The sequence below is a fragment of the Poromitra crassiceps genome (genome assembly GCF_964638095.1).
Source record: "Poromitra crassiceps genome assembly, chromosome: 29".
NCBI lineage: Eukaryota > Metazoa > Chordata > Actinopteri > Beryciformes > Melamphaidae > Poromitra > Poromitra crassiceps.
Genome location: NC_139641.1, coordinates 18,713,536 through 18,737,012, shown reverse-complemented (window position 1 = coordinate 18,737,012; position 23,477 = coordinate 18,713,536). Strand labels below are relative to the sequence as shown.

The 23,477-nt window shown below is 41.4% G+C and overlaps 1 protein-coding gene across 1 annotated transcript; it reads right to left on the bottom strand.

Moving 5' to 3' along the window:
- Positions 1-1,930: 1,930 nt before the first annotated feature.
- Positions 1,931-23,202, bottom strand: mrps15 (mitochondrial ribosomal protein S15). The gene is made up of 8 exons (XM_083662769.1): positions 22,957-23,202; positions 13,594-13,656; positions 13,400-13,475; positions 7,279-7,327; positions 7,012-7,096; positions 5,486-5,544; positions 3,992-4,183; positions 1,931-2,310 (listed from the first exon to the last, which is right to left on the bottom strand). Exons 1-8 carry the CDS (start codon positions 23,117-23,119, stop codon positions 2,218-2,220), a joined length of 780 nt encoding a protein of 259 aa, XP_083518895.1. The 5' UTR covers positions 23,120-23,202; the 3' UTR covers positions 1,931-2,217.
- Positions 23,203-23,477: the final 275 nt, after the last annotated feature.

The window sequence follows — 23,477 nt, the reverse complement described above, 5'->3', positions numbered from 1 at the left end:
TAGAGATCACTTTCAGCTGCTACTGTGACAGAGCAAAGAGCACATAACTACAAAATGCAAGTGTAAAATGTAAAGTGTGGCAGGCAGCTTCCGCAGATCTAGTGTAAGCCTATAGGTCAGACATTTGTAGCTGCAGAGCCTGACGTTTCCGTATGGCAGAACAATGTCGCAGCATACTTTCATACAATGCTAATGTCAAAATATAACGATTCATGAGATCATAGGTATGGTATGGTATCAAAGTGAATCATTGCTTGACTTGGGAACGCCACCAAAGATCCCAGGGAAATCCAAAGGGATCCACAAACTGAGAACATTTTATTTATTTTTTCATAATTATAATTTCTTATATACGGTAGTTCTGAGCCCGAAATCTACCTATATTTCTATAATATCGTCTCTACCAAGCCAGACTCCCACTAATGCAGCTCAGTTTGTTTTGGCACTCTTGTTTAGAGAGAGCCAAAGTTGACATCACTTCCTGCTTCAGCAGCGCAGCAAGAGAGTTCATTCGCAATTTATTTCCCCATAGACATTTCATAAAATGCTTATAAAAATAGTCAAACCAAGCGATTCAGCGATATTTAGAAACACAAGAGACCATAGAACATTTTGGTAACACTTTATAATAACGTTCACCGTTCAGTAGTAAGTCATTTATAAGCTATTAGTTAATGATGAACTAATCATTTACAAAACATTAATATACATTTGTAGTTGATTAAGTTGTAAGTCATTCAAAGTTTTTATATTCCAACCTGTTTCTATACACATTTGTTAATTATGAAAAAATTATGAGCAAAAAAATCATTAAAACAGTAGGCTACTGAACATTATAAAGTGTTACCTTACCTCACTTGGACCAAAACGTTTAAAAAAGAAAGCAGATTAAAAAATATATTTTCTAAATATTTTTAAAATAAAAAATTTAAATATATATTTTTTTCCTATATATAGCATTTGGTTTGACTAAGTAAAACTATTTTTATACGAATTTTACGAAATGTCTATGGGAAAATAAATGGCGGATGAAATCTCTTGGTGCACATGGCTCTCACATAGCTTGGGAGGCATATTTGCACAAAATAAACCATTAAAATAATACAGGAATATCGTGCACTAAATTGTGTTTGAGTATTTCCCCTTTAGGAATAATATGTCTGCAGTTCAGTATCTGATCTAAAGAGAAAGAGTAAGGCTGTGACTTGTGTGGGTAAATAACATTTTGTTAGAAAACCAGTTATTCAGAGCTTGCATCTTAAGACTTTCATCAAAAAGAATAACAAACTCGATATGAATTCATGATTCTTAAACTCAAAAGCATAGTAATTTAGCCTGCAACAATGAGATCAAAATGAATCAAGTGTGAGCAATAAACTAACTTTAAAATGGATAAGTTTATCTACAACCATGAGAGGGGAAAAAAAGATGTCACTCACCAGAAGAGTCTGTTACACTGCACTCAGAGCAAACTGATGCACAACCACACAGGAAGTTCTGACAACTCTGAGCTGTGAAACGCTGCTTTACTAACTGCTGCCTCCGATGATGACAAAGACCTTCTTTGTAGAGATTCACAGACAAAAGTTTACAAGAATTGCTGCTCCGCTTTAGTTAATCGCCACACAAATACAGTTCACTGAGAAATATCTTCAGTATAGCCTACAGTTCAGATGCCATTCCAATCTCACACACCAGATCTGAGCAGTTCAGTTTCAGGGAAGTCTTGTGGTTTTCTGAATCTTACACCATGCTTTTAAAAGAACACCGACAAACGTCACGTCGCTTCCCTGATGATCTGAGGCTGATGATCTTTTTTTCTCACCCCAACTAAAAGTGATACACAGAAATTCACCTCAACTAAATGAAGTGCCATATTCTAATCAAACGAGTAAATCATTGTCAAAGACCAATTTTATGTCATATTTAATTGATATGGATCACATATTGTTTTGGTACAAATAAACCATTTCTATCTGCAAAGTTGATTTCAACACCACTGTCTCAGACACGTTTATTTCCATTGAATTCCGATGGGTAACTTCAACTTAAAAGGTAAAACAGGAAATAATTTTGTATGAGGGCCACAGATGGGACAGGGAATGATGATTCACTTGTCACAGTACCATGTCTGAAGGGAAAAAAGTATAGATGTTGTTCTGGATGAAGCATTTAGAATAATGCTCCGATATTTGGCCTTTGACTGGGTTTTTGCAGCTACTGTATAGTCGGGGCTGTCTCTGCACTGGCTTGGCTTTGCTTCTTCCTCAGCTTCTCCTCTGCTTTCTGTTTCTGCACCTCTTTGAAGACCTGAGACAAAGACACAAAGCACATGACTAATAAGAGATTCTCCTTGGTGGGCTGGCTCGCAGTGGAGACTAGAAATAATGTTTCTAACGGGATTGATTTCACTTTATAGGATTCAACTTTCAATGAATTTCTGGTCTTCACTCTTCAACTATATAATGCAGGAGTGATTAATTAATATGTGGAACATAAATAACGGGCACTTAACACAGATTATGTGTTTTTAGCAACTCGTCAGGCTGATGTTTGTTGAATGCCAATGCGATTCACTTGTGCCATAAGGCTGTATTGGGCTAGTTCAGTGATCCTCACTATTTCTTCGATGAGAGCCGCACTGGCAGGACAAAGTCAATAGGAGAGCCACTTTTACCGCAAAACACCAAAAGCCACCCCAACCAAGCACATCTGCCTACCATTTTTTTGTTTTATTGTTTGCCACACACACACACACACACACACACACACACACACACACACACACACACACACACACACACACACACACACACACACACACACACACACACACACACACACACACACACACACACTGTATATACCAGTTTCCCCTAGAAAATCTTTCAGGCCTGGAGGGATTTCGAAACGTACCCCGACCGCAACGGTGGGGGCCGTCGCTGGCGACGCTGAAGTTTTAGCTAACCTGTTCACATCTATGTTCGCAATGGCATCCCAAGTATCATCATACTATTATGGGATGCGATGCGAACAGTTGTATTATGGGATGTGCGTTTCCCAGGCAACGACACACGTTGACACGTTTTGGAACAGCGCTGCACGCTGGCACAATACTCCTAAAAGCAAAATGCTTATAGTTTTTGAATGATTTGGCACCTTCTATTACTGTCAACACCAGTATTGTTGTATTGAAATAATATGCCATAAAGGTTTATTGATTTTTTTTTTTTTTTTGCAATTTCTTAGAGCCGCCAACTAAAGCTTGTTGCCATGTAGAAGGAAGGCACTAACGCAAAGAAGTTAGCCGTTTTATGCAGGGAGTGTTGCCGTGTAAAGAGGGCAAAATAAGCTGTTCAAACAACATCTACAGACAAAGTCAAACAGTTCAATAGTTAAAAATGTTACAAACACTCTGTAGAGTTAAGGCCTAAACATGGTCGTCCATCAGAGCCTCGCCCCGCCCTCCCCGTAGGACGGCGGGTGGAGCGCCGTCCTACGGGGAGGGGGTGCCGTCGGCTGACGGGGGCTGCTCGAAAATGTGACTTCACGGCGACGATACGTGCGTGACGTCAGCTGCAGGAGAGTTGTGACTGGCCGTTGCCTTGGCTCTTCGTCGTAAAGTCGCCTTTCAAAGCATGATGTTAGATTATAACGAACTAGTTGTGTGGCTTAGCCTTCCCAAATGTTGAGGGTCGTTTTTTAGAATTGAATACATAGAATTGGGAACGTTACATTCAATTTCATTCAGACTGCCTGGCACACAATCTCCGCCATTTTCACACGGAGCTTCCACAGGAGGAGGGAGGGGGGGGTGTAGTGGCGTCCGAGCATGTAGGGCTAGCTGGCGCCGCCAGACGGCGAGACGGCTCCAATTCGAGGCGGACGGACGACCATGTTTAGGCCTTAAGACTCTCTGTAGGCAGACTATCCAAATCAAGTGTTACCCAGCGATCTCCATAGAAAAAGAGTCATTTTCTTTGCCACGCACCTTAATGCAAAAGGCCTTCTTGGCCAGCCAGCGGCGAGTGGCTCGTCGGTAGTACTCCGGAGGGAAGGTGTAGGTGATGCCGAGCTGCTGGCACACATTCTCAAAGGCGTCGTGGTTCACCAACCGAAGGTTCTTCAACATCTTCTTCCTGCGGTCGATGGCCATGAGCATCCGTCTCTTATTAGCCTTGTCCTGGAATGAAATGAGAAGTGGACGAATGGGGCCAGAAGTCAATGGAAAAAAACATGGAAATGCCAATTTTATTTGATTTATTATTACAAATCAAACTGTGGTACGGTTCATTTCAGTAGGACATCTCTGTATGTGCTAAATAAGCTTAATTAGCACCAGTGGCTCCTGCATTACATTACTGGCTTTCCTTGGGAAGCTAAGCAGGTCTGGCCTAGGATACTCCTTGGATGGGAGACTGGTGCTGGAAGTGGTGTTGGAGGACCAGTAGTAGGTGCTCATCCCCTCTGGTCTGATGAATAATCTCCCCAATGCCCCAGGGCAGAGACTGGGTCTCTGTCCTGTGAGTGAGCACCGTTCTTCGGATGAGACGTTAAACCGAGGTCCTGACTCTCTGGTCATTAAAGATCCCATCGGCACTCTTCGCAAGAGTAGGGGTGTAACCCCGGTGCCCTGGCTCAATAGACCCTTTTCACGGAGGCCATTTTGTGCCGAAAAGGCAGGGTAAACACAGGTGCAAGCAAAACACTAATGATGGTTTCCAGCTTCCAATGATTGGAATTTGGAAACTCTCATTAGTGTGTTGCTTGCACCTGTGTTTACCCTGCCTTTTCGGCACAAAATGGCCCCCGTGAAATTGGTCTATTCCCAAACAGGCCTTCCTTCAATCATGGCCACCTAATCATCCCTCATTACTTAATTGGCACATTCGGTCCTCAACTCTCCACCGTGATAGGCTGATGTGTGGTGAGCGTTCTGGCGCAAAACTGGCTGCCGTGCATCACCCAGGTGGGTGCTACACATCGGTGGTGGTGGATGGGTTGAGTTCCCTCCCCCCCCCCCCTCCCTTGATATGTGAAGCGCTTTGAGTATCTAGAAAGGCGCTATATAAATCCAATCAATTATTATTATTAAATTATTAATTCCCATACCTATGTCAATTTCAACAGTAAGACCATTACGTAATATGAGTAAGTTATTTCCCAGCATGACCATGTCATGTACACGTCTGCATTTGATGCGGGGGTGTAAACAGGATATCCTGTAACGCATGCAAGCCCCACACGAGAGGAAGGTGAGAGAGGAAATGTGGAGAGTTGTATTCAGACATCAAAGTTCTCATAGTAGAACACAACTGTCCTCTGATGTTACGACATGGTGGATCTTTCTAAGATGTGTCCTTGTCCACCACAAGTTCCCCTGCTTAGTATGCAAGGAACAAACCTACAGAGCATCTCAGTGTGGCCATATAGAAAAGTGAACTGTCATTGTATAGTCTTAACTTGATTTTGTCTCATGACAAACCTTGTGATGTTTCTGCAAGTGTTCCTGATAGTTTCGGATTCTCGCGGTCAAAACGGCCACTGAAAGAAAACACATTGGTTAGGGGAAAGCAGAAGGATTCTATCAAAAGGGGAACTGAATCAACATCCAGTTAAGATTGGCTAGATCAGCGGTTCCCAACATCGGGGTCATGACCCCAAGTGGGGGGTCGCCTGAAATTTAAATGTGGGTCGCCTGAAATTTCGCCTGAAAATTTTTAAATAAAAAAATACACCACACACAATTTAAAACTACAGAAGAGGATTAAGGCCACACAAGTTTTGTGTGTGTGTTTGAGTGTTTGTGTGTGGGGTAAATTCTGAGTTTAAAGTGATAATCTAATGAATGATAATCTAATAAGATTTCAGTTTTGTTCTCTTGGCTGACACCGATGACGATGAGTGGTAATTGCAGGGGCGATCCAAACGGTGTTGCCTTACGTGACATTAGTCAGTTTGTTCGGTCATACTAACCACCCGTAATGCTCGGAGAGACCGGAAAAAAGTAGCTTGTTATCCTACTTCACACAAGAGTTGTCGGGAACCTACAGTAACCTACAGAGTGAGTGTATTGTGTTAGCTCCGCCCACCCTGAGTCACCACAGACACCAAGATCATAAATGCTGCAATATTGAAAATGCAAAGGCTTCTATCACCTCAATCACCATTGTGTTAACTCACTATCAGATAGATAGTGACTTAACACACATTTATTTACATGAAAGGCTTTGAGATTATCATTTTAAATCAGGATTCTGAGAAAAAAGTCAGCAGCATATACTGTTACATGTTGACATCACTGATGATGTCACTGATAATATTATTACCAAATACCAATGTACCGGAATTTGAATATATGAGGTCCCTAGATTTTTGTGACATCAAAGTGGGCTCACAAGCCAAAAAAGGTTGGGAACCCGTGGGCAAGATATTACTAAAAAAAACTTTGTATCCCCCCCCCCCCCCCCCCCCCCCGCCTAGCCTGGTAAACCAGCCCGTCACGTGAACTCACATTTCATTTGCTTCTCCGTGACGGTCTGGCCCCAGCGCCATGGGGGGGGTTTAGCAGGGGCGGGAGCATGGGCGGGCATAGTTGCCTTGACAGACAACTCCTTCAGCCAATCAGCGTCGGATCCAATCAAACCCAAATCCACTCGGGAGAATGGCAAAAACATATTTTCTGCCGAGAAACTCTGCGGTTGCGGCGATACTCCTGTACTTGTTTAATTGTTGTTATTGAGTCTATTTCTGCAATAACTGCACTTTATGGCTGTTTAAACTAGACAAACGCTGACATGACTCCTCGAGACGATCAGGCAAGGAGGCGGCCATTGCCGTTTTGTTAGTGCAGTGCTAGTGGCGTTCCTGATTGGCCAACTTGCGCTGTCAATCACACAGCGGAGTCGCTGATTGGATGAAATGTGAGTTGACGTGACGGGCTGGTTTACCACACTATCCCCACCCCCAGAGTGAAAACACTTTATGTAGCATTGGAAAAAGGAAACTCACCCTTGACTTCTACCGAGCTGCGGTCAGTCTCGTCCCTCTGGACCTTTGCAATCAGCTGTTCCTTTTTCAGCACGAGCTTTTCACTCTAAGGACATCATACATAGAAGGTAATATAGCATAAGTGTACAATAACTGCAATATGGATGGATATGGGCATTTCAGTATGGGTCTTAACAAATACAACCATTACAATTAAAATTCAGTTACTAGAGAAAAAGAGCAGAGTAAAAACAGTGCAGGGCAATCTGTAAGGACATGAGTACTTACATGGCTCGCTAACTCCAACGAAATAAGTCGTTTGACAATATCATTAGTCCTGTTAACACAAAATACAAATACAGCAGCATTACAACAGGACATGTTGATTGAAGTCCATTACAGGAATAGTTAACCCAAACATTATCTCATCATGCACTCACCCTCATGCCAGTTAACACGTTGAGTGCCAATGACGAGATATCTCGGCTTACAGAATCCAACCGTTGAGTGCCAAAGACGAGATATCTCGGCTTAAATTTTTTTTTTTTTTTTTTGACGGTGGGACATCGATCAACCCCTTTTACGTCTCCTATACCAATATTGGAGGAAGAGAATGTGTATACGGTAATCTATTTTACCGACCAGCTAAGTGGCGACAGTGCTCTCCCGACAGAGAGAAAGCCAACCAAAAACAGCCGCGGGAGCAAGCCATTCTCAAGGAAATGGCTTGGCGATTTTACAGTCATCAGTCACCAGACTCGCCCGAGAGCGGCCGCGCCAGCAGCAGCAGACCGAGAGCGGAGAGCGGTGTTGGCGTGGGGGATTGCAAATTTGCATAATAGATTATGGGTGAAACACACTTTGAAACACCCGCAGAAAGGCCAGAATCGCACGCATTCCGAAAACCCAGAAACGAACGAGCCTCATTCTCATACTGTAGGCGAAAACGCTTTCACGCTGCTGCACACCGGCGCACAACGGTGAGGGGTTCCAAAAATAGACTGGGTGGGCAGCATAAAGCCTAGAATCGCACAAAGCTTTATCAAAGCTCTCAACCGAAAATCCAAGAAACGATTGAGTCCCATCCACAGTCCACACTCGCCGACGAGGGGCCGCCAGAGAGGGAGGCTGCTCACTGCTCAGACAGGCAGGAGAAACTGGCTTGTGACAAACGCCACCAGACACGCCCACGGAGGGAGGAGTTTAAAGGAGAGGGTGTTCAGAACTATATTGTTCAGATGTCTGATCTCTCACTGATGCCAAAAATAAATGGTTAAAGTGACTGTTCTGCCTGTTTGATTGAATTTCACAAAACTGCGATTATCTCAGCTTCCTGTCTCAGACGCTCAAACCATGCTGTACTCAACGGCTAATATCTACATAACTACTAACTCTACAAACTAACTGTTTTAGACAGAGAAAGCACACATTCTATTAGTACTTTTGTGAACTTCGTGTTCACAAAGTCCAAGCAGAAAATTATCCTCGGCTCTTGTAAAATGAGCCAGAATCCTCAAAAAACGGCTTGGCAGAAGCTACCTACAGTAAAAAAAAAATGGCTGGCAGTGAATGTGTTAAAATATATATATACACAGTATATATATATATATATATATATATATATATATATATATATATATATATATATATATATATATATATATATATATAAAGTTCTCTCATCATGCACTCACCCTCATGCCAGTTAACACATTGAGTGCCACAGCGCTTCAGTAAAATTGTCTGCAGCCTGTGCCAGATTCACTTCCATTCAGTTGAAAACAGCTATAGAATTTTTTCTATTATGGCTATATTGACGGGGCTGGACTTTAATGAAACATTGAACACTCCTGCTTCTTCCAAAGAAGAAATTCTGTTTCTAGACAGTTCCATTATGAAATGGCAGCCTCTGAAAAAAGTGCACTTTCAAGGGTTTTCTGTCGTTTTTTTTTTACTTTCCAAGATATAGTCACTTTTATGAATACCTTTTGCACTCTAATTTCGAGCACATTCACTGACTCTGGCTGGTGTTTTCTGATGTGGTGGCGTGGTGCGGTTTCTGTGCAGCCTGCGTGCCCCCCCCCCCCCCCTCCCTCTCCACCTCTGAGCTGCGGGCTCCTCCCACACGCACAGAGTTTGTTTTCTCGACTCCGTTTTTGCCCCGGACAGATCCCAGCGCGCATCAAGGAAATGATGCGCGCTGGCAAACGCGACTGAACGAAAAGGCTTGGCCGTTCGGCTTCAGATGCTGGCTTTCTGGCAGGAAATCGTGTGGAGATAGATAGAAGCATAAGAGCTCAGTTGTGAGCGCGGATGCAGCCGAGCCCACTCTCCGCTGTAGACAGAGCAATATATACGGCTCTGGCTGAAGCATGCATCGGTTTCCTCTTTGATCACGGCTTTCTCCGTTTTCTCCTGCACAAAGTAAGGATCTGAGGTGGGTGGCGCAGCTTCCGTGACGATGTTTAAGGTGGCGCCGTGTGATCCCTTGAAGGGATTCATGCTCACTGGCTAGGTACGACCTTAAACAGCAGAATTATGGAATAATATGAATTATGATTTTAGGACGTCCACAGACGTCCTTGGCACTCCTCGTTACTTTTTTTTAGGACGTGCACAGACGTCCTTGGCACTCAATGTGTTAAAATATATATATACACAGTATATATATATATACTGTGTATATATATATTTTAACTGGCATGAGGGTGAGTGCATGATGAGAGAACTTTATAAATATATATATATACTGTATATATATATCTATATCTATATATATATATATACTGTGTATATATATATATATATATATATATATATATATATATATATATATATATATATATATATATATATAAAGTTCTCACATCATGCACTCACCCTCATGCCAGTTGAAATACAGTTGAAGTTTGCCTATATAACACATAGGGAGGTTGCCAGCACAACTCCATAGCAGCCTTCTCCAAAACAACTGTAGTCATTGGGGACCAGTTATTAAGAGTTAAAAATATATATATATCAATGAATGAATGAATGAATAATTGAATGAATGAATGAATAATTATTTTATTTGCGTGTCATGCCACATTGTGGCCCATCCCACATGGGATTATATGACACAGTTACACAAAATATATACATTTTCTTTTTCTTATTTTATCTATACATTTCATTCCTCCTCATCAACCAAGCCTTTTCTAAGAAAGTGGCAAATGCAAAAGTTTCATATTGGAAGAGCCGTATTAATTTTTCAGAGTCTTCCAACCACACAAATTCATTTTCTTTGTCTACCTTATTAAAAAAAACTCTGCCTGATAGTATTATAGAAGGGACAATAGAATACAAAGTGCGTTTCGTTTTCAACTTCCTTAAGTTCACACAGACTGCACAGTCTATCCTCCTCAGCAGTGCCCACAAATCGGCCTGTCTCAATATGAAGGCCAAGTATGCCAGCTCTGATTTGAGCACATAGAGAGCGCTTTTTCTTAGACAGATTATACAAAACATAATTCTCTGTGGCGTACACATGCTTTATTTCACAGAAGGTGCGAAGTTTTGGTTTGTAACATATATCTGATGCCCATTTATCCTTTACTTTCTGAAAAATAATGTATTTCACTACACTAATAACTATGGGTTGTTTTCTGTGAAAAACATCTTCCAACCCAGCTCTTAAGCCTGGATTATGCTTGACGCTTTGGCCGGCCGCACGGAAATGAGAGACACGGAATCCGACGAGGAAACGTGTGGAGCTTGTATACTCTGTGTGGGTTTCTGCAGGCGGAATTGAGCGCGAGTCTTGAAAACTCCACTTTGTCCGCCCGTCCGCGTCCGCGTAGTTACAAAATTCGGCGTGCGCACGGCCGGTCGAAAACCGTCCGCACGGAGCCTTGCGGAGGGGCGTGTCTGCTGATTTGACGTCACTTTTCCGCGCGGACACTCGCGTTCCTCGCTGATGCGGAAAGCATAATGAGACCTTTAGAAGGACATCATGCATGTCCCTAGCCCATGCTCCGTTTACCATCATATCCCACTCAAAGACCTTTCTAGAGATTCTGTTGGTATTCAGTCCCAGTATCCTATTCCAAAGTCGCAACATACACATACTCCAACGTACCTCATTAGGCTCCCACCCCATATCACCCGTGACAGCCAGGATTGGTACAAACTTATGTATGCCCAAAAAGTATCGTATGGCTCTGTTGTGAACAGCCTCACTTTTGGGGTACTGTTTAAATCCCCACACCCCTGCTACATAGTCCAACACTGGGCAAACACAGGCTTGATATACTTTGGAGTAGGTAGAGAAACCAATATCCTTCAGAGCCTTTGTTTTCCCTATAACACCCCCAAGCGCTCTGTTTGCTGATTCAGCCAACATGTATGTATGTATGTACGGTATGTATATATATATATATATATATATATATATAATATATATATATACTGTATATACATATACATACATACATACAGTACATACATACATGCATACATACATACATACATACATACATACATACAGGTGTATAGGTCTATCTATTCACAATGATTGTATGTTTTTGTTATGAAACTCAAAAGAACAGGTACCCATTGACTTGTTTTAGAGAAGGCTACGAAGTTGTGCCTGCAAACTCCGTGTGTTATGGACTAACACATTTCACATCTATCATTTGGGGGTGAGACGATGAGATTGTTTTGTGTGTGTGTGTGTGTGTGTGTGTGTGTGTGTGTGTGTGTGTGTGTGTGTGTGTGTGTGTGTGTGTGTGTGAACTATCTATACTATAATGACAATAGCGTCTGTCTCTCTTTCTGTCTGTCCTTCGCGTATCTCGAGAACCGTTGGTCGGATCGACTTGAAACTTGGGGGGTGCGCTGATGGCGACCCGACGGAGTGCAGTGCCCTGTTTTCGTGCGATTCAGACGCGAAACACGTTCGATATTTGAATATTTGTCTTCAGTTCTGCGCTCCTTCAAGCCCTAAGCCCCAGCTTTAAGTAGGGCCGTTGACACTAACTGAGAAAGTCAACACAGGGTCGTCAATCTCAACGGCCCTGTCAATGACCCTGTGTTTACTTTGATGTCTCTCTGTCTGTCCTTGTGTATCTCGAGAACCGTTGGTCGGATCGACTTGAAACTTTGATGTGAGTAAATTAGGGGAGGCAGCATCCCTCCTCAAGTTCCAATTAAAAAATGTCTTGCAAAGAGGGCAGCATGAAATGAGCAGAGAATGTATTTGTAGGCTGAATAAGCAGCATTAATGGCTCATGGCTCATCAAGCCTGTCATGACTAAAATCAAGGAAATAATCAGTAGAGCTCAGTGATCTTATCTAAGTGAGATTTCTAATAGATTTTTATGTGGCTATAATGGTAGGCTATAACGAGTCACGCATTCAGAAATAATATCCTCTAGGGCCACGCCCCTCCCGGGAACCCCCATCCTGTGTAAGTAGGGTTCTCAGAGTAAAACCTGGCCATTTCCACCACTGCTTATCGATGAGCATCATCTGCTGCATGCCATCGAGAACCGTTAGTCGGATCGACTTCAAACTTTAGGAGTGTGCCCTATTGTGCAGTGCAGTGCCCTATTTTCATGCAATTCGGCACAGCGCCACCTACTGGCAACATAAAAAATGCTGTTTATCTCAAGAACCGTTCGTCCGATCGACTTCAAACTCCAAACTCGGGGAGTGCGCTTAGGGGGACTCAACGGAGTGCAGGGAGCTGAATTCCGTGCAATTTGGCATAGCGCCACCTACTGGCAACACAAAAAGCATTTTATCTCAATAGCCATTCATCTGATCGACATAAAACTTGGGGAGTGTGCTGCTGGGAACCTGACATAGAGCAGTGCCGAATTTTACCACCTACTGGCAACACAAAAAGTGGTTTATCTTGAGAACCGTTCATCCGATTTACTTCAAATTTGGGGAGTGTGCTCCTGGGAACTCGAAGTAGTGCAGCGCTGAATATCTTGCAATTTCCCACGCCACTTACTGGCAACACAAAAAGCAGTTTATCTCGAGAAACATTACATTCAAACATACATTTTGTCCCATTGACTTCAAACTTAGGGAGTGCGCTGCTCAGACCCCGATGGAATGCGCTGCCGCATTTCATGCAATTTGGACTTATTCAAGGACTGTCTGTCTTTCGTGTAGCTCGAGAACCGTTTGTCGGATCGACTTCAAACTTCGGGAGTGCGCTTAGGGGGGGACCTGACAAAGTGCAGTGTGTGTGCAGGGGGAGCGCCCACAAGGTGGTGCATGGGGCACCGGGCACTGCACTAGTTACTTTAATGCAAAAAGAGGCTGTGAATGCAGATTTAGACTGATTTATGAATACAAGATTTACAGATGACTTATTTGATATAGGCTACTAAAGTACAATATATATGTGTATGCATACGTTTGAGCCAAGGGAACTGCAGCATAATCCTTCTTCAACATTGTTGGGGGAAGATCACTTAGCTGGCTGTCAATAACTGGAAGAAAAAAGTTGGATAAAGTGAGTATTTCAAAATGCTATTATTATATTATACTGATAACCACTGTGGTGTGCTTGCTTGTTTGAGATGATATTTGACTAGTCTAACAACATACCTGGCTTCCTTTTCTTTGCAATCCGGCCATAATGTCTCACTGCTGGCTGAATGGCAAAGCCCCCTGCATAAGGAAGACAGGAAATATGCATAATGTATACATAAATAAATATTCAAGTTTATATATATATATATATATATATATATATATATATATATATATATATATATATATATATATATATATATCAAGAGAGCCAAAGTGAACGTCACTTCCTGCCTTTCTTTGTGTACCAGCATCTGAAAACATATGAACGGTGAGAGACGTTACTTTTTTTTTATCCTGTTTGAATTGTGCCACGGGGTACACATATCAATTTTGTCAATTTAAAAGATAACTCTGCATGTCAAGAAAGTCGCAGTTTGTCCAGAAACTGAAACGTAAGGTTTTAGTTTTGTCAATCGATGACATCTCTCGTGTCGCACAATCTACATCACACCATCAACAACGTGGACTGGCGGGGGAAGACGTCACTTAGGCGACTGGTTGTGCGTAGTCTTTCTGAGTTATGACTAACATTGTAGCCACAGTTTTACCACAAACTGGGACTTTCTTGACTTGCAAAGTTATCTTTTACATTGACAAACATGATGTGTGTACCCCGTGGCACAATTGCAAACGGGATGCAAAAAAGTAATCTCTCCGTTCACCACCATTCATATTTTGTCAGACGCTGACCTGGTACACAGAGAAAGGCAGGAAGTGACGTTCACTTTGGCTTTCTATACATGGGTGGTCAAAATCATGAAAACATGAGCTGTTAAAACAGACTAGACAAGATGTCTGACAATCACCAATGTTAAACTCAAAGTTTTCAACTCAACATGAGGCAACTAACAGATTTCAAAAGAGGCCAAACAGTCAGTGTCTGAATTGCTGCTGAATCAAAGACAAAAACGGACAAAAAATGATGTAAAGTAGCAAAGGGGAACACGTAGGATAAATAAATAAATGACAACACATGCTAAACAGAGATAAGCTCAATCAGCAGAGGAACAGAGGTTGCACGTCAAAGCTGACAGAGAGGGAGAGGTGCAACTTCACACCTTGCAAAGACATGACCACAGATACTGAATGAACACCTCAGTGACACATGTGTGGTTTACATTTGGAAGAACTGACGCATTCAACCACCAACGTCTCTTTTGCAAATTGTGAAATATGGTGGTGGGTCTATATAAGGTATATAACTGCATGGGCATCCATCTTGTGGGAGCCATTAGGACTGCAGAGAAGGTCTGCCCTTTATACTCCATGGGCCAGACCAGATATCGGTACCATCTGGGTGGGCAAAACTTTACCTATACTAAATTGTTTATAGGGTCAATATAAGTAAATTAATATATGATAGCCTTTCCACAGGAGTAGCTTTTCATATTTATTGGACATTTTCATATTTTCCCCTATTTAGTCCATGGGCCAAACACAAAAATTGCACATATTGGTACCACTCAAGTGGACAAATTGTAATCATGATTTTTGAACAGGTATATATATCCATAGATTATATTTTAGTATGATAGCCTTTGCAGAATGGTAGCTTTGTCACAGTTATCAGCTCATGAAGTTAGCCAGCCCCTACAATAAATTGGATTCTAGGCGCTGATGCATACCCTATTCTATGCAGATTTTCAGGACCTTTACTCATGTTCTATGATGATGATGGTGTTGCCCTCGTGGGTGGCATGGTGTCTCAGGAAGGGTAGATTGTCCTAATATTGTCCTGAAAGACTGGAAACATTTTGAATGTAGCTGTTCATATAATGTAACACAAATAAAACTATTTTTGAGTGAGAAACGTGTCAATTTACTCTGTTTTTGACTGAGAAATGTGCCAATTTAGTAGACAAGCATAGTATATATATCTACCGTAGTATAGTATAGTATAGTATAGTATAGGGGTGGGCGATACTGCAAAATGTAGTGACGATCCGATACCAAGTAATACTGGGCCAGAATTACCGATATCGATATTTTTTTTATATTTATGTATATATTTGAATAATCAATAAGCTAAATCTGAATTCATTTAAAAGTGCTAAATAAATGAATGTTTTTCCCCCCACTCTTAATTAGTTAATCACAACATGACATGGCAATAACAAAAATATTTATTATTATAAATTGAATGTGCAAACATGAAATGTTTTTTTCAATACACAAAAGTGCACACCATTATTTCTGGAGAACAATGAATGTTTTCCACTCTGCCGCTCTGCTCTGCTCTGCTCCGCTGAGCTGTTTGCCTGACAAGACCCGCCCTGCATGCCATTTAAGCGCTAGTATTGGCCCAGTGCACACGTGATGACACGACAACAGCAAATCAGAGCACTCTCTCCCCTTTGAGAGCCTGGTGACACGAGGTTATGCAACAGAAAAGACGAAGAAAAAAAAAAGTATCGATCTTTTGATGTCAGGATTGATCTTCAAAACGAGACTGCAGGTATCGGGGGTATCGATATTTTGGGATCGATCCGCCAACCCCTAGTATAGGATAGTATAGTATAGTATAGTATAGTATAGTATAGTATGTACAATATCATAGGATAGTTTGCCTATATCTATGTAATATAAACAGTAGTCCAGACACACACTAGGCAACGGATAATGAAAGAAAGATGATTTCCAGGGAGGGCACTTTCCTGGTTTTGAACAACAGCAGTCCATAATTTAAGAGGGGATAAGCACTAATAAGCTACCAGTCATCAAGTCACAAGTAAAATATGCCCACCTGGCTGGTACCGATGTGTTAAATTTAGGGCTCTGGCTCATTTCCCTTGAGAAGTCATTCTTCTACCTTAATGGCCACATTCACCCCTCACGATGGGATAGTATGGGTACATTATACCTTTTCTGAATCCTTATAGTCCTGTGAGTATTCCAGTGTTTGTTGTTTGTGTCTGTGATGTTCCTAGTTGCCACAGTGCTGAAATAAAGACTATAGTTTAGGCGAAAATTGTGGAAAAATGAATGTCACTGACACTTTGAAGAGCCCATGTGACCTGTTTATTTGTCAGACAGACGCACACCTGAGCTTAAATGAAAGCTAAGAAGCTACTCTTTAAGATGTTGTCAAACATGTTCTCACAGAACATGAGTAAAGGTACTGAAAATCTGCATAGAATAGGGTATGCATCAGCGCCTAGAATCCAATTTATTGTAGGGGCTGGCTAACTTCATGAGCTGATAACTGTGACAAAGCTACCATTCTGCAAAGGCTATCATACTAAAATATCATCTATGGATATATACAGTACCTGTTCAAAAATCATGATTAGAATTTGCCCACTTGAGTGGTACCGATATGTACAATTTTGGGGTTTGGCCCGTTTGGACTATTATGGCTGTATAAACAGCCAAGGAATGTGATGTCATTTCCAGGTCCAGAGACTCTATAATCCAAACAGTTCCCTCATCATGTTCCTCATCCTCATCAGGTTCCCGTTCCAAGATGATCCTGCCTCATAACCTCTGCCGGTGCTTTTGTGACGACCAGAATTCAATCAGAAGCCTCCCATGGGCTCCCCAACTACCAGATGTGACACACCATCCAATCTTAATTAAGGGACGTTCCCAAGTAGCGAGTGAGTCCAAAGTAGATTTTCTACCTCCTTCCTACCTGAAAGACATCAGTTAAGGTTCGTTCAAGGACGTGTATAACAGCATTCTAAGGAGGATGAAGCCGTTGTGAAAGGAAAAAGGCTGGTCCTACTCCTCCTCATTAGGTACTTGATGTTCTTGTTAAAGCTGTAGAGCAAGTTTACTTCAACACAATCTCATTTTGGGCAAATAGAGCAAATCTACATAGGCTGGGGATGGGACACTCTTCTGTGAGGCATCGTCACTTTGTGATTGAATGCTGATAACATGGGTGTATTTCTACATAAAACCCCTACCTACTGCATATTTAAATGTGTCCATGATTTTATCCACCCAGTGTAAATAGATAAATAGATAAATCGATAAATAACAAGCTATTTTGAGCGGTCATGTTAGTCCTATGCTGATGAATTTGAGGAGCATGGGAAGTACTGTACTATGCAATTATTAATTAATACACAGGACAAGATGTTACTATCCCTTGTGCCAAAATCTGAGGAAAAACACATTTAGAAGCCCAGTCTAGAATAAAACAAGCTAACAAACTAATAAACAAGACACACCTCTAGGCTTCTGACCGTTAATCTTCTCCCTTTTTGGCTGGCTGGCCTCTCTGCTTTCCTCGGTGCTAGGACCTGCCTCAACATCAGGGGTGCTGATGTCCTGCGAGCTGTGGGTTACTTCCTGTCGCTGGACTTCACCCGACTGACTTGATAAACTTCTTAAGAAATAATTATCAATGCGGGGTCCCTGTGTTCCCTCTACCAAGCACCTCTTCCTGCCTTGATGGATTCTAAGGCCCCTCAAAGTTGTTACCTTCTGCCAGCCACACAAGCAAACCTGACGCTTCTTTCCATCTACATCTGAACTAGTGGCTTCTGACATGTTTTCCCTACTCATAGTCAAGTCCGTTCCAGAGTCAATAACCGTGTCAACCATAGGTGAGTCATCTTCCGCCCCCGCTCTCGCAGACTCTAGGGGTGTTTTTTCATAATTCTGTTTCGTAGCAAGTTTGGGTGTAACCAATGGCCTATTGGCCTTGGCTACTGCCACAATGAGCAGCTAACCCATTGCAGCCCCGGTGGGGTCTAATCCCTCCTGTCAGCTGTCTTTCCATGCTGTCACTAGGTCTTTCCCTAGTTGTCAGCTGCACTATTCACAAAAGTCAAACTATTTACTATGGTTACTCGTCCCACATTCACCAGATATTAACACTACTAAGCACTTAATGCCTGAGACAGGATTTTCTACCATCATCATCATTTCCTGTGAAAGACGTGTTGCATCCCTCTAATAGAAAATCTAGACATCCTCCTCTTTTTTGTACCTTACAGGGGGAGTCTCACTCTAGAGCAGAGGTTCTCAAATGTTTATCAGCCAAGGACCCCTTACAAGATAGAAAATATACCGGGGACCCCCTCATTCTGATTTGTGATTTTGGGCTAAGCTTAATTGTTTCCACGGTAATGTGCTTGACTTTTAAATTGATAGGTTTGTTAGATTAGAATGTAATCCATGAACCATTATAGAGTTAAAGCATACAATATTTTCGATGAACTATGAAGCTTTTGCTAAAAAGAAAATCGTTTTTATTTTTATTTTGCTGAAAACTTTTCGCGGACCCCCTGGCAAACTGCCACGGACCCCTGGGGGTCCCCGGACCCCCATTTGAGAACCACTGCTCTAGACCAGTGGTTCTCAAATGGGGGTCCGGGGACCCCCAGGGGGTCCTTGAGGGGGTTCCCAGCCAAAAGGGGGGTACTTTATTTTCGCTATAATTCCATTCATAAGTAACACAATGACTATTTTGGTCATGGGCTTTATACACTTTCTCTAATAAAACATCTAAAAGCATCAATCTTATTATCATAATATGGGTAATCCAGATCCCAGATTGTCATATGGGGGACCATGGGACAAAATCCTATCAAATGGGGGTCCGTGGTCTAATTTTTGTCAGTTTAGGGGTCCTTCATGTGAAGAAATGTGAGAACCACTGCTCTAGATGTCCTCTATTGTAACGTTAATGCGTAGTGCAAAACACAAAAGGGTTAATAGAACTCAGCTCAGCTATTTGGACACAATCAGTCATTGCACATTTAAATGTCATTTGGAAATTTCCTCTAAGCTGTTGAAATATTTGCCTGGCGGTGTCTCCCTCCCCAAACTAACTGCATCAGTTAGATTGTCACTTGTCACTGGTGAACAGAATAGCCTACATTTTTGAGCCCAGGTGTAAGGCGATAGGATCTGGACAAAAGTGACGTGTGTGTGTGTGTGTGTGTGTGTGTGTGTGTGTGTGTGTGTGTGTGTGTGTGTGTGTGTGTGTGTGTGTGTGTGTGTGTGTGTGTGTGTGTGCGTGCGTGTGCGTGCGTGCATGTGTGCGTGCATGTGTGTGTGTGCGTGTGTGTGTGTGTGTGTGTGTGTGTGTATAGTGTAATCGAAAAGCATAATATGTAGGTGTTATTGGTGTGTTATTTCTAAAATGTTTTCACTACATGGCTAATAAATAAATACAATTATAAATAAACAAATGAATTAATTAATTAATTAATTAAACAAAGAATCAGTGAAAAATTCGTACTGTACATGTGTTCCTTTCTCAGACCAGTTGTTTGGTGACAACAGTGACCCCTGCAGTCATATTGCACCAATACATTTGATGATGAGGAGGATAAGGATGTACATTTCTACAAATGACATGCATACATGTATCTGTAAAATGTCACAGTTCTGTAGCTGAACAAATATGCACATGTGACTTTCCACCACAGATGATCTACCACCAAACATATTTATAATGGGAGCAATGAAATAAATTACTTGGTTTTTTTAGTATAAAACCTTTATGCAGAAGTTCCATCTAAATTCTACTTTTAAGTTTTTATCACACCAATCTGAACATGTTAACGACAACAGACTTAAATTTAACCCTTTTTTCTTGTAAACTACTTGGGGCCTAAACTGTATTTCGATGTGTTCAATGAAAACTGACAAAGTTTGATACAGCCTGTCTGTTTTCAGATGTAATAACCCTTTATGTTGGTGCTTACATTTATTTTGTCAGTGATATAGCCTGTTCTGTTTCTTATTTACTTTAGCATATTTGATGTCCCTCAAAACTAACTGTGTTCCCAAACGAAGGACTTGCAAACACATTGCATGAAGAAGACGATTTACCTGAACTGATGTGACAATAATAATAATAATATCAATAATACCCATTTCTCATGAGACTGTGGAGAAAATGTGTCTGTGATAACAGACTGGTTTGTTTTTAGTTGTGACAGTTGTGAAATGAAGAATGTGGATGGATGCACATTTAGGACTTGATCAGCAAGATGAAAAGAAGATCTACACGTGTGAAAATCAACTGGCTCGCTGACTTGAAGGGGAAATGAAACTATAGAGCTCAACAGGCACGTGACGTCACTTTTCGTGACGTAATTTGGCCCGGAAGTAAGTTCCACGTCCCTTTTCTCCATAGACATTTAGATAAAGCCAAATAGAGAGGCAAAGTGACCGCCTACTTCCTGCTTCAGCACTGTACCAGAGATTTTCATCTGCCATTTATTTTCCCATAGACATTTCGTAAAAATAAAATGCTTATAAAAATAGTTTTCGTCAAGCCAAAATGGTTCAGCTATATTTAGAATCAGGAGAGATCATAGAACATTTCACTCGGACCAAAGCTTAACAAATATTTTCTTTAAATCCGCAATTGTTTTACGTTTTGGTCCGAGTGAAATGTTATGCCATGAGGAATACCATGAGGTTTATTGTCAGATGTGGAGGGAAGTCAGATGTGGCCTCAATTCCAAGATGGCTGCCATTTTCCCGGATCTATGTACAAATGTGCTTGTAATTTTTTTCACTTTTTCAAAGAAGCATGACATTTCTCAAATTGTGAGTAAATACCATAAGGTTTATTGTCAGATGTGGAGGGAAGGCTGTTTTCATTTCTCTCCATTTGTCACGAGACTGTGGAGAAAATGTGTCTGCGATAACAGACTGATTGGTTTTTTAGTTGTGACAGTTGTGAAATTAAGAATGCGGATGCACATTTAGGACTTGATCAGCAAGATGAAAAGCAATGTGAAAATCAACTGGCTCGTTGACTTGAAGGGGAAATGAAATTGTAGTTGCCACATCCTCTTAATTTACTCCCAAGTTCATAAGGTTGCGGCTGATGACAATATGGTTCTCAAAAAGTTTGAATCTGTAAAACAAATTGCCTTCTCACTGGTCATTAGGGGTGGGGGAAAAAAATCGATTCACTTAAGTATCGTGATTTTTAATGTCACGATTTTTTTTTAATCGATCTTTTATTCCAGAATCGATAATCGCATCAGTCAGGCCACTCGCAGTCAGGCCACTCACTGAACAGCAGGCCAGGCGCCGCCTACTGGTTTACTAGTGGTTTTATTACTTTATTAGTTAGTCTGAAGTAATAATTACACTTCAGGGTTAAAGTGGGTGCATCTCATTGTAAAATTGGACTTGGCCCAAATTGGGCTTCAAACGGACAAATTTCACACGCGTCGGCCCATATCGGCCTGGCCTGCTTGGTATCTAATGCCCGGCCTGAATTATGATCCCAGTCCGCCCCTGTTTTTAACTATATCGCCCAGCCCTACTCATGATATAATATACAGTCTCTAGTGTATGATTCAACTTTTCCCATGTTCTAATCTAGTGTAAAAAAGCAAACAAACTGAAAAAATAAAAGAAAAAAATAAACATAAATCGTAATATCGAATATATATACCGTATATACATATATATCGAATCGGCACCCAAGTATCGTGATAGTATCGAATGGGGAGATAAGTGAATCGCCACAGCCCTACTGGTCATGTTTCAGTCCAGTTAATCAAGAACAACAGTTGAGTGGAAAATTGAGTGGTTTGTTTTGTTTCATGCTTTGGTCATGTAAATGTTTATTGATGTATTCCAATATGCCAATACAAATTTTAATTTAATATTGAGTGAGAAAAGGTAAACAAGTAAACTTTGCACAAGTCCCAATTTATTAGTCTTTAATTTAACAATTAACAAGCCATGTCCATGTCATTAACTCTAAAGTCTAGATAGAACACAGTCAAGTGAGAAACCACAAGAGCCCAGTATCAATTTAATATCAGTAGCCTAAACAAAATATCTGGAACTTTTTAAATGCAATCTCGCTTAGTATAAACACTTAGTAAGTGCACTGTGCAAGTGTGCATCATGATTGATTTGATTTCTGTAATCAGTTTCAACTTCACGAAATCTAACCATTCCAACATTTAGAAATCGTCTGGGTCTGGTTCAACAAATATCACTTTCAATCCAAGCAATTCACAGACGCAAAAGCGTTTGTCAAGACTTCAGAAACCTTCTCAATGTCAAGTCATCAAAGCAGGCCTACAAGTCAAGTCCGGAGTCACCAGATCCAAAGTCAACTCAAGTCTTACTCAAGTAAGAATGATCGATCTCCCACAATGAAGTAACCTAGCTACATTGATTAGGATGAAACAGTCTGTTGATGTAACAACACTGCCCACTCCTGTTAACGAGTAAGTTGTGCTAATACTGGCTCCAGCATCCCGCTAACTAACGCTAGTAGATGACAGACAGACAGACAGACATACTGGGAACAGACCGATGTAAGGTTTTTAGGAAATGCACCACTTGACACACAGCTAGCTAACGTTATCTGCGGTCCCAGAGGCTTTTCTGGTAACGTTAGCCCCATATAGATAATGGTTAGCACAGACTTACCGCAGCTGATAGTCGGTATTGGTGTTAAAGCGGAGGTGCATGTCCAGTGTTTCGCCGACAGAGCCGAGCAAGAAGTCCCTGTTAGCTTCGACAAAGCGCCGCTTTCCCGAAAAACCACAGCTGCCGATTTGAGAGCGGCTCGTAAAGTGATGTTACTGAACATGGCTGGCAGGGTAACACGTTACAAAACTCTCTGAATGTATGAAAATGTGACAGGCAATAAGGCAATAACACTCGTCCCCTACATGGAGTTCGCCATGTTGGCTAGACCAAACTAGCAGATTGAGGATGGGAAATCTACGTTTTGCTGGGATGTGCTTATCCACCCATATCATACAGACACACATTCGTAATTTTTATTTTACATTATAGGCTATTTATTTTTAATAGTAGTTTTTGCGAATCTAGTTACTTTTTTGAATCAGCAATAAAAGGTATAGCTGTTACTACGCAACTAAAATCATGATTCACGCTGTGTGTGTGGCAGTATGATTATGGACAGACGCTGCCCCCTGCCTGAT